The sequence below is a fragment of the Pyrus communis genome, chromosome 10 (genome assembly GCF_041283825.1).
Source record: "Pyrus communis isolate YQ-2024b chromosome 10, ASM4128382v1, whole genome shotgun sequence".
In the NCBI taxonomy this organism is placed as follows: domain Eukaryota; kingdom Viridiplantae; phylum Streptophyta; class Magnoliopsida; order Rosales; family Rosaceae; genus Pyrus; species Pyrus communis.
In genome coordinates this window covers 3,460,229-3,474,682 of record NC_142574.1, presented here as the reverse complement: position 1 = coordinate 3,474,682, position 14,454 = coordinate 3,460,229, and the positions used below count along the sequence as shown (strand labels likewise).

Sequence of the window (14,454 nt, the reverse complement as noted above, 5' to 3'; positions counted from 1 at the left end):
AATTTTTTTTTAAATAAAAAATATTTAAAAATTAAAAAGGAATAAAAATTATAAGTAAACTAGCATTTACCTACACATTTTATGTGTATGAACACATTTTTTTAGAAGATGAGAAGGAGAGAGGGAGAGAGAGAACGTGGGGGGAGTAGAAGGTTTTTGTTTTTGGTTTTTTTTTAATTTTTTAATTTTTTTTTAATTTTTTATATTGGAGGTATTTTAACATCACATGTATGTGAGGCTTTGAAGAAAAAAAAAACAAAATTTGGTTGTGTGAAATTACATTTTCACCTCATATTTCTTATTCATGTTCTGTTTTAATTAGATGGTTAAACTGGTAATTTCGTAGAATTTTGATCGATAATACGTGTTTTATTAATTAGTAGAGATAATAAGATGTAAAAGAACAAAGCGCGTTACAAAAGGCAAGTACTAAGGAATGGAACGAAAAACAAAAAAAAAAAAAGGGAAAAACAAGATGTTTTGGATCATTAACTTCTTCGTGCAATACCAGGGTAACGTATTTACCCTGTCACTATCCTAGTTATTTGATTTGGCATTTACTGGACTATTGTTAGTCTTGTTAGTGTGCCATATCACTTTTAGGTTGATATGAAAAATGGAAGAGGATTTTCTTTCCTCCTAATCTTTCTTTCTTTTCCTTCCCTCATACTTGAATTGTTACGATTAAGCCACGTTAACATCTTATATTGATCTTTTTATAAAGACAACAAGACAAAAATACAAAATAAGAGGAGCAGAGAGAAGAGCATGAAAATAGGAGGGGAGAGAATCATACTCATACATGACATATTTTGTGCGGAATTCAAGTATTAGTGCCTATACGAAGTACCAACAAAGCATAGTTGCATTGATTCAGCACCTATGTTTTCCCTTAGGTCATTTTATACTTCGTTTTTCATGTGTTTGTGGTTTTCTTTTATTTTTTTGTTTGTTAGGTACGTAATGTGATATGTTCAATCAAGTGGAAAAATAAAAAAGTGGGAAGGAGTCGTGTCTACTAATCAAAGAAGCAACTAATTGCTACGAAGTCTTATTCTATAAATTGCAGTCGAGCGGAGATCCAACTCGCACAACATCTCAAGGGCGACCTGAAGGACACAGGGTGGGAAGTTAGTTTACAGACAAACATCTGAAAATGGGGAACTGTAACAACGTGGGTTTCCTGGTCTTAGTTCTTGTAGGGTTTATGTTCCTGAGCAAGGCTAATGGCGCTATCCACTATTATGATTTCGTTGTAAGTGCTTGCTACATATACTGCATGCCAACTTGTTGTCTTGATTTTGAGAGGTCATATATTTGATTATAGTAGAAGCTGAGTTCGAATATCATTTGCCCTATTGTCTCACCCTTACTGTAAATATGTGGTTGTATTTAAAAAAAAAAATGTCTTTACTTCATATTTTCTGCATGGTAATTTGGGAACGTTTTTTATTTTTGGTTTCAACTCTTGTGATGAATATATAACATCGGATCTTTTCTGGGTATTTCACTCATCGTGAATGTGTTATTGGCTCGTTGCTGATATCTCGCAGCTGCAAGAAACAAATTTTACAAGGCTTTGTAGCACAAAGAGCATCTTAACTGTGAATGGAACCCTTCCGGGACCAACCATCACTGTTGACAGAGGAGACACCGCTTTTATCAATGTCCACAACCAAGGAAATTACGGGGTCACCGTTCACTGGTAAACTTCTCTCGCAGCCTCCCCTAGTCGTAGCCCATGGCTAGCTCTGTGTGTGAGTGCGTGCTTGTTTTTTTTTACATTGACCAAGAGTCATTGTAGTTGAAAGATAGAAAGCTTAGCTTGGTGGATACTTACCAAAAAAGAAAAAGAATGATGAATAATAAGCTCGGTGGAAAAATCATAGTGATAATTGACAGCTAAGCTAGCTAAGCGCGTTTTTAATTTAGATTCATTAAGGCTAATGAACATTGAGTAGCATTCTTTTTCAAACAGAGAGAGAGAGAGAGAGAGAGAGAGAGAGAGAGAGAGAGAGAGAGAGAGAGAGAGAGAGAGAGAGATCGTAAATAGTAAGTTGATTAGTATTTCATTTCCCCTCGAGTTAATGTAAACATATTGTTCGATAGAAAATAAAAAGACTGAAGCAATGGATGTGAAGGAACACCTTAAATTTGTGTCTTCTGACTTTTGTATACGTTACTTGAGTTCCCACCAATAGCTTTAATGCATGTGTGTATTGTTGTGCATCCTCCTAAAGGAATTTGTATATGCATATGGCTTTTAGCTTGGTTTGTTTTTGTTTTATAAGTAAACACATAATTCACTGCTCAATTTGTTGTTTAATTTGTACAGGCATGGAGTGAAGAACCCAAGAAATCCATGGTCCGATGGACCTGAAAACATCACTCAGTGCCCTATTCAACCAGGAACAAACTTCACATACGAAGTTATATTCTCTAGTGAAGAAGGAACATTATGGTGGCATGCTCATAGTGACTGGACACGTGCCACCGTCCATGGTGCAATTGTTATTTTACCGGCTGCCGGCACCACTTATCCATTTGCAACACCAGATGCACAGGAAACAGTTATTCTAGGTACTTTCATTAGTTTCATATCTATTAATTCTTTAATTATTTAGTTATAACCGTGTTACTTTAGGCACATAAAATTGTGGATTGATCACAATACATGCAATTACTTAATATACTTTAGGCACATAAAATTGTGGTTAAATATGATATTCTCCATTTTGAGTTGCATATGTGACCATTAAATAATGCATGTAATAAATAAATGCATATACCCTACCAAATCTTATTTTTAATATAGGTAAATCCGAAATACAATACTCGAGAACATCTGAAATTATGGAAGTGATTAGTTTATATGCCTAAATAACTTAATGAATGTAAAATGAAAAGATTTTATTTATTTTCCAACCACCACGTTACTTTGGTATATACTTTATGGTTTGGTGGTTAAGTAGTCATCAGAACTATCAGGTCTCATCATTTTTGTTATAGAATATGGATTTGGATCCTCTCTTGAGCTTAGGAGGCTAAGTCTATTGAGCAAAACATACGGATTATTAGATTTTGATCAAACGACTACAATTATTATAACTTTTAAAGGATTCTCTTGTTTGTAGCCGTTGAATTTTGATCCAACGGCCTATATGCTTTGCTCAGGAGGCTCAGCCTTTTAAACTCATGAGAGAATCTAAATCCATAAAATATCACATGATTCAAAGAATGACGTAATCGGGATTTAGATGTAACACGTGCACTGTTTATTCCATAGAACCTTCCAAAAGAGACTCTCATTGTTTTTCTTTATATTCATCGTTGAAAAGGCATCGTTCTAATAATTTTTTTTTACTAGAAAACATCCAAAAGTCGTTAATTCTAGTCTTTCTTGCGTAATTTGCGTGGTTGATATTGTTTGTAGTATGAGTTTCATATCACAGAAAAGAAATACTTTGTATTATACATCATCAATATTGTCAATTATGTTATAAATACACTTTTGCTTATAACTTTCAGATTATAATAACGCTTACCATTATACTTATTATCACTGAGTGAGTTTAATTATGAGATTTGTGTCTATTAGCTGCATATATCTTAAAATTTAAACTTATCTAATGGTGATAAATAGAGTAATAAGTATCATCATCATTTAAGGGTAGTGTGCAAAAATATTTCTTTATTTTATAGTAAACCTAAATTTTCTCGTATATGTTCAACTTTAAAATATATTATAAGCAGAATAGCATATTATTTGTCTATCTACCGGATATACGAAAAATATCTCCATAAAACAAAAACTAGAAAAGCCTTTTATTAGTGTTTTTGTGGTGTCATATACGGAATCAAAATTGTCAGTATTTCAATATTAGCATAAACTTATTATGCGTGATGTGCATTGAGAAGTAAAAAGACAAAAACGGGTTGTATTTTGAAACTCTGGAACGCATTCCCTTTCCCTTTTTGCAAGTTTCCATACTGTGTAAAGGGTAATGCTAGGTAGATAAAAAAATTTAATTCAAATTTGTAAACCAAATGATGTGTCATCAATAGAAAATAAGCATATTAGCCAATACTTAAATAATAATCCAATTATAGAAAACCACATCATTTTTTATTAAAATTTAGTTTTTTTAGCATTATTCGTGCGTAAACAATAAAAAACCAACTTCCAATTTGCAAAAGATAAACAACTATTGTGGCCTTGTGGTGCAAAATTATTTCATCGTACAGTTGTACCATTGGATTTATTGTAGAGTACGTAAATTATAAATATTAAATTGCACATGTATATACATTAAAACTAAGTATCTAACTTGGCAGGATCATGGTTTAAGGGGGATGTGATGGAAATAATGGAAGAGGCTCTCGCAACAGGTGGCGAACCAAATATTTCAGATGCCTTCACAATTAACGGACAACCCGGAGATTTGTATAGTTGTTCCAATGGTAAGACTAATTAAATCTCATTTTAAAAAAAAAAATGGAGATCCCTTCCTTTTAAATGTTTCCTCTATATATATATATATATGCATTGCATGGAAAGTAAGTTTAGCTTTATTTGGTCTTCGCAAGTAAATTTAAGCCATATACTCTCTACACCAAGTTCATTATTCAAATATAAGAATACGTCATCTCATGAATAGTCTCTAAACTCCAAACAGCTGATATAGTGTTAAGTGTTTTGATTCCTTCTAAACATAAATTGTTTCTGCTACCAACCTAAAGTTTCACAAGAATCATCTGTTAGGGTTTGTAGTGATTTGTGTAAAACAAGTACTAATTAATGGATTTTGTGTTGCATGCAGAGACAACATACCGATGGATGGTTGATTACGGTAAGACCTATCTTCTCCGGGTAATCAACGCCGTGATGAACGAAGAACAGTTTTTCGCCATCGCGAACCACACCCTCACAGTCGTAGCACAAGATGCTTCATACATAAAACCTATAAACACCACTTACATCATGATAACTCCAGGCCAAACCATGGACATTTTAGTAACCGCAAACCAACCTCCCAGCCAGTATTACATGGCTTCTCATCCTTTTATGGATGGAACTAATGTTACACATAACAACAGCACCACCAGTGCAATTGTTCAATATAACGGCAACTACAGCATCCCATCAATCACTCCCTTTCCAACTCTTCCGGCGGAAGCCGATACAACTGCTGCTGATAACTTCACTAAGCAAATCAGGGCCTTGGCAAGCAAAGAGCACCCTATTGATGTCCCACTGGAAATTCATTCCAGGATCTTTATAACTATTGCAATGAATGAAAGAATTTGTGCTAATTCTTCATGTGAAGGCCCGAATAATAATGCACTTTCTGCAAGCTTAAACAATATCAGTTTCGTGATTCCATCTGTTTATGTACTGCAAGCATACTATTGGTACGTACAATATTTTTCTTCAATAAAACAATTATTGGTGATTTTAATATTTCTATTATGATGGTTATTTTTGCCATTTCAATTATGACAGTTGCTAATGCTACCATTTTTATTGCTAGTATGGGCTGCGTCTTGAAATCCTACTTGCCATGGAGTCTAAATTAATTATATTCTGATCCAAGATTGATGGAAGTAACTAGTCTCATAAGAAATGGAGAAACAGCAAAGTATAACTCCATATTTATCAATTAACGTTAAAAAACTTGACCTTCCTTCGTTTGTACAGGGGAAATAACAGTGGAGTTTACAGTTCTAATTTCCCGGACAATCCGCCTAATCCTTTCAACTACACTGGAGACGTGGGTAACAACACAATATATTCGGACTTTGGGACGAGGGTGAGGATGATCGAATATGGTGAAGGAGTTGAGATCATCTTCCAAGGAACCAACATCATCACACCCGAGAACCATCCAATGCATCTCCATGGTTTCAGCTTCTATTTGGTCGGAACTGGTTCCGGAAATTTTAACAATACAACATCACCCAAGACCTACAATTTGGTTGATCCCCCAGAAGTTAACACCATTGGAGTTCCAAAGAATGGATGGGCAACCATTAGGTTTAAAGCCGATAATCCTGGTAAGTTATATAATTTTGAGTGTACCCGTTACAACGTCACATGCATGGTCTCTCTACTGGAGAACCATATTTTATAGTCTGATACTTATAATAAATACTCAAAATTTTATAATATGGTTGGGTTGGTAATACATATTGTGATAGTATCATTCTCTTAGTTTTATAGCTACCAAAGTAACGTGCGTTACATGTTTGAGGTATTAAGGTGATTAATTAAGAGCAACCACGAAACTAATTGATTATGATTTTGCAGGAGTATGGTTTGTGCATTGCCACTTGGAAAGACATACCAGCTGGGGAATGGATACTGTGCTCATAGTTAGGAATGGAAATACCACAGAAACCAGCATTCGCCCACCGCCAGCTTATATGCCTCCTTGTTCCAAGTCTTAGATATTTGGACTCTCTTTTCTATTATCGATCTCCATTTAGAATTTTGTACTAATTATGATTTGTGGGAATAATTGTAAGATTCAAGTACTTGCCTTTGAGTGATTATATATGTTTGTCTTCATCCTGAAATCATTAAGGTAGTTTAACTGCTTAAGCCTGATTTATGAATTATGATCAATCTTTCCACGCAAAAAGCTCGTTTCAAAAGTAAAAGTGACATCTTAAAGAGCTACATGGCTCTCATTCTTTTTTCTTTTTTTTTGAAACTCATGGCTCTCATTCTTATGCAGTACTAGCCCAATATGCTAGCAACCATCTCATTTAAACCTTTTTGTTCTATCTTTTCTTCTTTCATCTTCATCTTGCAATGTTGCATGCTGATCAAATCAGCCTACTTTCTAGACCACATTTAAAGATCAATTCTACAAAGAATCAACTGAATCAGAAAATCGTTTGATTTAACTGTTCAGCTAACACTATCAAAATCTCAATGTCTGAGTGAGAAACATGGCTTGTCTATTTATTGAATAACCAATAGATGACTAATAGCTTCAGATCTAGTTTAATTGTTTCATAGATGATCTTTAAAGGGTGATGTAAAAGGTAGAATGTGGTAGCAAATTTCTGCCGCCTTCGTCTTGATGAAAATATACCTACAAAACAATCAACACCTTTGATTAAAGGCCAAAGCCTACTAAGGCAAGACCTTTAGATTTCAACACTTCCCACCAAAAGTTAAGCTTTGCATTTACTTCGTCATGAGTTCTATTATCAACACTATATCGTCCGCGAAAAGCATACACCAAGGAATATCATTTTGGATATGTCCCGTTAACTCATCCATTATCAATGTAAAAGATAAGGACTTAAATATGAGCCCTGATGTAACCCTACAGTTACGGGAAAAGTTTCGGTTTGTCCTTCATGAGTTCTTACTACAATCCTTGCTTCATCATACATATCCTTTATAGCTTAAATCAATAAAGAACATGCGTAAATCCTTTTTCATACCTTTATATTTTTCCATCGATCTTCGTAAGAGATGGATTGTCTCCATGGTTGAGCGCCCTGACATGAACGCCGACGATGTCTCTTGCCTTAGTCCATACTCAATTACTCTCTCCTAGAGTTGTATGACTCATTGGCTTAGTACCCCTATAGTTCATACTCGACACTAAAGTAAATTAAACTTTCGTATAATGGTTCTCGTTCGATCGTGTTCAATGAACTCACTCACTATTTAGCACATATATAACTCTCTTAGTGTGTCCACACCAATGACTTAACACCAATGATTCTGCAAATTGAGTGTACACGGTAGATATGTACTAATCTTTATTGATTTTTAATGCTTAATTGACAATCATATAATAAGGGACATTTATGATATGCAGGAGAAAGAGAAGATGTAACAACCCGTCCCGGGATTTACGGAAGAAAATAGGTATTATTTTGTATTTTCACTAAGTTTGGGGGATACCTTCCTTTTTAAAATTGTTTTTGAACCTTAATTGGTGAGCCCAAGGGGCTCACCCCCTGTTTTGTCCCCCGGTTCCCTTTCCCTTTTCTTTTTTTTTTCTCTGAAAAGTTTCTCCTCTCTTCTCTCTTTCTTTCTCCGTGCTCTCTCCTTTCCCCCCCTCTCGGTGCTCCTTCCTCCGACAAGAACACACACACACACCCATGCCCACACCTATAACTCTTTTCTAACCCCGTGGTTGTGTTTTGGATGTCAAACCATGAAGAAACCACCTCGGAGACATTTCCCAGTTTTCCGGCGAGCACCGCCCCTTTCGAGGCAATTTCCGGCCAAACCACGACGAGTTGGTCGACGTGCGAGGTATCAATCTCTTCGTCTCGCTGAGTCCTACAACTTTTCTTTTTGTTCACCTAATTTCATTGAGTATTGAAGAAGTTATACTCATTTGAATCTTACCCAGTTTCCGGCGGACACCCGTGGCTTCCAGGCTGTTTTCCGGCCAACTCCAGCCACAATGACGGAAACCAAGGGTATATTTCGATTCCTTACCTTCGGGGCTTCAATTTGGTATATTGAATGACATGTTTTGGTTGAGTTTTGAGCTTCATCGGAGCTTGGGAATTCTCCGGTCGAAAACCGGCCTTCTCCCTCCTTAGAATCCGGCGAACACCCAAGGCCTTTGGGCCTTTCCTGCCAAGCCCAAACCCATTACCCTTTTAATTAGGCCATTGGGCCGTGAGGTTTCAAACCCAAACCCATTTTCCTTCTAACCCAAACCCAACCCACCTAAAACCTAACCCAATTACCCTAACCCAAAAACCCTAAAGCCCAAACCCGTGACCCTGACCAGTTGACCCGTTGACTTTCACCCGTTGACTGGGTCAACGGTCAGCGTTGACTTTTAACTTTGACGAGTCAACGGTCAGCGTTGACTTTGACCGTTACTTTTTGGGTTTTCGTGCGGGACCCCTCCTAGGTTAATTTCGACGTCCTGAACCCGTTTCCGATGTCCGTTTTCCCAAATTCAATCGTTTGAGTAGAGTTTGACTAAATGTACCATTTATGTGCTTAGGGGCGATTATCTGTAGCGTTTCCTTTTTCGCTAGATGGCGTGGCTTTTCGACGGCAAAGTACTGTGAGTGGACCCCTTCTAAAAATGCATGTTTTGATAATATAAATGCATACATGAAAAGCATGATTTGATGATTATGTTTTATGAAACGTTTTATGAGATAACATGCTTACTGAGGCTAGTTTGAATTATACTATTTTTCCTATAACCCATGTTCTTATAGAATATCTGATGGATGACGATATGATATTTAGAACATGTTTAGAACACCTCTTTATAGTATAGATGATGGATGATTTTATACTATGAAGTTGATTTTCAATATATGTATGTTCACTGGTTTTGTACTTACCTAGTGGTCCTTTCCGCTACGGGACGTAGGGATAGATCCGGTCCGTCCCGGGCAACGGTTTGGTGTTTGCATAGGGCCTGGAGTGTGTTTTCCTCTGACTGTCTGCTCAGAGACGGGGAGCTGGCATGGAGCCTGAAGAGTTATATCGGACATTCACTAGTGTTTATTATTTATGCGAATTATGATTTGAGATATTGCACGACATGCTAGGTGTCGGAAAACCTATGTTTCTCATTATATGTGTGTTTTCATAAAACATGGGGGTTAGTATGTTGATAACTGTTTTATTATATATATATATATATCAACTTGGTCCACTCATGTTTGTTTTGCGCCCCCTTCAGGACTTAGAATCGAGGCATACAATCCTGACGTCCAGGCACTTCCGCATCGGCATCTTCGAGTCCTCTCGGTGTAGGACCCACTCCTTTGTTTCATTCAATTTTATATTATTTTCTTCTAGTGTTCTAGATTAGAGGTGTGCTCTGAACACGGTCCTTATTTGCATATTCATTATTCTTTTATATTTATAAGCCTTATTTATCCCTTGTTTTCAACATTTGCACTTAATAAATGGCTTTTGTCACCCTCGGGTGTCGGCCAGCACGTGCCTATCTTGGTATTCGGGGAATATCGGGGTCGGGGCGTGTCAGAAGATCTCATTAATCTAACTTATTTAGATTACAAGATCTTCATTTCATATTCTTTAGACTTACTAATTGAGCATATAACTTTTAATAAGGCAACTACAAAATTATAATATTTGTCTTATAGTTAAACTAAATGTAAGTTTAATAAGAGAAGTATTCTTTTATGGGTGGTACGGAAGTCAATAGTAGGCAGTTAAATAGATGCATGTGGTTTAATATACTAGTAGATAAGGTGTTGGGTTTCTATCTATGTGTCTCGGGTTCGAAACCCCTCCCCTCTAAATTATTGTAAAAGAAATGTAGAACACTACACTTTCCTAATGCATGTAGTAGTTTAGAACCTTCCACTTCCCCTTAATAATAATAAATAAATAAAAAAGAATTATTCTTAAAATTGTTGATGCACAAAATCGGCGAGGACTTTGGTACACAGAAAGTGTCAAGTTTGTGACCTTCGTTAGATTGCTCTGGTCATTAGTGTGGATAAGTATGTAAATGAATAGAGATAGGAAAGCAAATAACACAAGATGTACGTGGTTCACCCAGATTGGCTACGTCCACGGAGTAGAGGAGTTCTCATTAGTTGTGAAGGGTTTACACAAATACATAAGTTCAAGCTCTCTTTTAGTGAGTTCTAGTGAATAGTTTAGTACAAATGACATTAGGGATTATTGTGGGAGAATGATCCCCTTTTATATAAGAGAGTTTCTAGCTTTGTTCTGACATTGACACGTGTCGTGTTGTGATTGGCCTCTGATATCAACACGTGTTGCGCTATGATTGGCCTCTGATACCGACATGTGTCGTGTTGTGATTGGCCTCCTGGTTGGAGGAAAAGTCTTGTAGATCCTTGACAGTATGCTGTTGACCGGTACTTAGTAGTTTCGGGATTGGTCAAGTATGGTACAAACAAAAATATCTCATCAAATTATGGCTTTTCGGGCCCGCTCTAATAACAATACACTAGGAAAGTATAGCAGTGTTATGCTAATAGCAATCTAATATATATGAAAGTGAGGAGAGGGAATGAGATTTTTGAATTAGTATTAGATCGCCGATTATGAGACACCCACGTTTGTTCTGAGTATGTATGTGCTGGTAAACAGGGAAAAGTTAGGATTTGTTCACTATTGGGTTTGAGACAAGAAGTAGACAAAAACGCAGGCAATTCTCTGGTTTAAAGCTTTGGAAGGACATGTGTTGTTTGATTGTGGTCAGGAGTAGGTTAAAATGCCTTTAGTTTTTTTGAGCTCCACTGGGGATTAGTCTTATCATTACACTACCACAAGATTTGGGTTACCCTACGAAATTTGCCAGACAAAAACTAATTCAGTGGCTAACATATTTTTACACGGCAAAAGGATGCAATCGTAGGGCGAGTTTTGTCAACATTTTACGGATTACTCAAAGGTTTTATGTGAAATCCCGTTCCCGGATTTCACTGTTTAAAAGTACGTATTACGTATTTCCTATTCTTAGTTTCGACGCTTTTATATTTACGGCGTATTTGATCCCTACGTATTTTTCTACTTATTTATATATATTTGGATAGTACTCGTCGATAGAAACGCGTCGATGCAAACAGCATGTGATTCAGAATTATAACGAAGATTTTGTAAGGTTTTGAACGTCGATGATACTTTGGTAAATTGATAATTAATTGGACATGTGATTTTTTTTGTCTAGATGAATGCCACGTGGGCACCCAAAAAAATTCTGGAACTCTGTCTCTCCTCCATTTTCTCTTCCGTTCTCTCGTTCTCCGTAGACTTCTCTCTCTCCTCTTGGCTCTCCCTTTCTTCCCGTGAAACAAACCACCACCACCACCAAAATTTTGGCTTGTTGAACACGAAAACCACCATTATTTGCATGTCCTCACCACCATAAACCCAGTTTTGAGTTTTGATTCATTGAAAACAAATCCTAACCTAGAGTTCGAAGAACAAGGTTTTGGGCCGAGACTTATTCAGACAATTTTCAGCCATCTTTTGAACTCAAAACAGATATAAATCGATTCCTCTCGTCGATTAAATAAATTTTCATTTTGGATCGTGTGATTTGGTTGAAAAATGAGAAAGTTATAACAATTTGAAGTTTGCCCAGTTTCCGGCGAACCCGTGACCTTCCAGACCATTTTCCGGCCAAACCACTGTGATTTATCCATCGGGAAAGGTACCAATCTGTTCGTGTCATTCTAAGCTAGATTTTCGTTTTTGAATCACTCAATTTGGTTGAGTATTGACAACGTTATGGACGTTTAAAATTTGCTCAGGTGTAATCTCATTCTACATTTCTCTAGCTTTGTTTTGATATATTATGGGTCGAATTTGGGTGAGAAACGAGTGAGATATGAAGTTCTAAAGATTGCCCAGAAAATCTGCAAAATCTGCATAATCCGGTGAAATTTCGTTAAGGTCCGCCACTTGAACATTATAGCAATCGATGATCCGACCGTTGAATCGTCACCAAACTTTGATACATTATAGTACATAATTTAAGGACCTTAGGAACTTACGAATTGAAAATCTAATGGTTGGATCTTACAGAGCAAGTGACGTAGGATCATGGACCCTAACTTTGAATGACGGTTGATTCTCATTAAATGTTGTTGTGGGAGACTTGTGGGAGACATATGGGAGTTTTTGAGTATGTGAATTATCAAAGGAAATCTAAATGTGGACTTGTACTTTGTTTTAGGCGACAATATTGCATGACGTCTCGATTCTTGTGCTAGGGTGCGTTAGTGTGGACTCCAGGTGAGTGACTTTAATATATGTGATATTGGTGATTACCCTATTTTCATATTGTTATCCTGTGTGGATATGACTTGGTTTTATAAATATGTTTTCTATTGAATTGTGATTTTTAATACTTAGCCATTGATTTATGTTTATGAAATGAGATTTGACGTATATATTTGAAATTTGGTTTGATTTGTATGATTGGCATGTTGTGATGAAATGTGAGAGCTAGTAGTGGACCGTTAACCCATTGTGATGGGGATTTGTTGCTTCGATATTATTTCATTTCCTGCTTCGTTGATTCGTTCTAAATTTAGTATTTGTGCCTTGTTTCACTTTGTTAAGCTTTTGTAAATCGAGTAACTTGTGCCTTGTTTCGTTTCTTTGAGCCGTTGTACATTATGGTTGCTGGCCTTCCGCTCGGTTCCGTTGAGTGATTCGAAACTGGGTTTCTGCTGGGGTTCCGTTTAGTGGTTCGGTTCCCTGCTCCGTTTAGATTCCGTTGAGAGGTCTGGAATCCCTCGTGATTCGCGATTCTGTTGAGTGGCCCAAAATCGTATCCAGCTTGGATATCATTGAGTGGTTCGATATGCATTGTACTCCACGATTCTATTGAGAGGTCCAGAATCGTATCCACTCAGATTCCGTTGAGAGGTCCGGAATCCCTTCTACTCCACGATTCCATTGAGTGGTCTGGAATCGTATCTTGGTTGGATTCCATTGAGTGGTTTGGAATCCCGCTTGGTGTTTTGGTTTCGTTGAGAGCTCCGGAACCCGATTAATTGCTTTGTTGATTCTTCGGATTGAGTTTGGATTGAGATAGCTTTAGACATGTAGGCTTCGACCGAACTGTGTCTCTCTAGCCCTACTTTTCATTGTGTTGTATGAGTTTATGGTTGTGAGCTTTTGTGACTTGTTTCAGACGAGCGTTGGATGTATGGGTGATTCCTTCAGGATTTTCAATGACTTGATTATGATTTCATAAAATATGATGTTATATTTGACGTTGATAAACCGAATCGATGGTTGGATATGACATACGTTGAATTATGGTCACTCACACTAGCTTCGCGGCTTATCCGGGTTGTTGGTTGCCCGATGCACCATTCCAATGGTGTAGGGATGATTGTGTATGTATTATTATATACAAGGAGCTTTGGGGTAGCAGACAGAGTTCTGAGAGCTTGGAGTGTTAGGTTACCCCTATACTTTCCTTAAAAAGATGTGATTATTGTTATTTTTAGTTTAGTATTTCAATATGTATTTCCTGGCATCCCCCAACTGTTCACCTTCGCGTGTCGATTAGGGATGTATGTCGGGATCGGGGCATGACACTTTATACGATTGACTAGTGTTGTAGGGTAAGTAGAAATCTGTAAGGCAAGAGTTTGGCGCAAAGGAAAACTTTTAGCGCGCAATTCAGTGAGCCTTAGGGGACAAATTGACCATTCATCGGCCAAGTTCAAATTTCACAACAAAGAATTTCGTCACCTAAAAATTTTAGTTCGTCTTGTAAAGTACCACACTGACACGTTACAAAACGAGTAGAAAACAAAGTTGGTTGATTGCATTGTGTATGTTATGCAACAAAGTCTTTCGTCGGGTAAACTCTGCTTAACCATTTAGCTCAGTGATAGGAACATATTTATGCTACTTAGTTATGTTGTTTCCTTGCATTTAGTGAGTTAATTACTATTTATTTTAGTCTTTTAAGC

General features: G+C 36.9%; 1 protein-coding gene and 1 long non-coding RNA gene across 2 annotated transcripts; both read left to right on the top strand.

The window, feature by feature from the left end:
* The first annotated feature begins 1,064 nt into the window (after positions 1 to 1,064).
* Positions 1,065 to 6,600, top strand: LOC137730348 (putative laccase-9). The gene is made up of 7 exons (XM_068469411.2): positions 1,065 to 1,255; positions 1,554 to 1,705; positions 2,336 to 2,580; positions 4,336 to 4,461; positions 4,821 to 5,412; positions 5,699 to 6,054; positions 6,308 to 6,600. The coding sequence occupies exons 1-7, from the start codon at positions 1,157 to 1,159 to the stop codon at positions 6,445 to 6,447; spliced, it is 1,710 nt and encodes a 569-aa protein (XP_068325512.1). The 5' UTR covers positions 1,065 to 1,156; the 3' UTR covers positions 6,448 to 6,600.
* Positions 6,601 to 8,876: 2,276 nt separating this feature from the next.
* LOC148693385 (uncharacterized) lies at positions 8,877 to 9,891 on the top strand. Its single transcript, XR_015952766.1, has 2 exons — positions 8,877 to 9,059; positions 9,693 to 9,891. It is a non-coding gene; the product is annotated as an uncharacterized LOC148693385 (long non-coding RNA).
* Positions 9,892 to 14,454: the final 4,563 nt, after the last annotated feature.

Bases quoted from the DNA above. Each gene is read 5' to 3' on its own strand.
- LOC137730348 (XM_068469411.2), top strand. From the start codon at position 1,157: ATGGGGAACTGTAACAACGTGGGTTTCCTGGTCTTAGTTCTTGTAGGG. The intron at 1,256-1,553 runs GTAAGTGCTTGC...GATATCTCGCAG, and splicing joins TCCACTATTATGATTTCGTT to CTGCAAGAAACAAATTTTAC. The intron at 6,055-6,307 runs GTAAGTTATATA...ATGATTTTGCAG, and splicing joins GTTTAAAGCCGATAATCCTG to GAGTATGGTTTGTGCATTGC.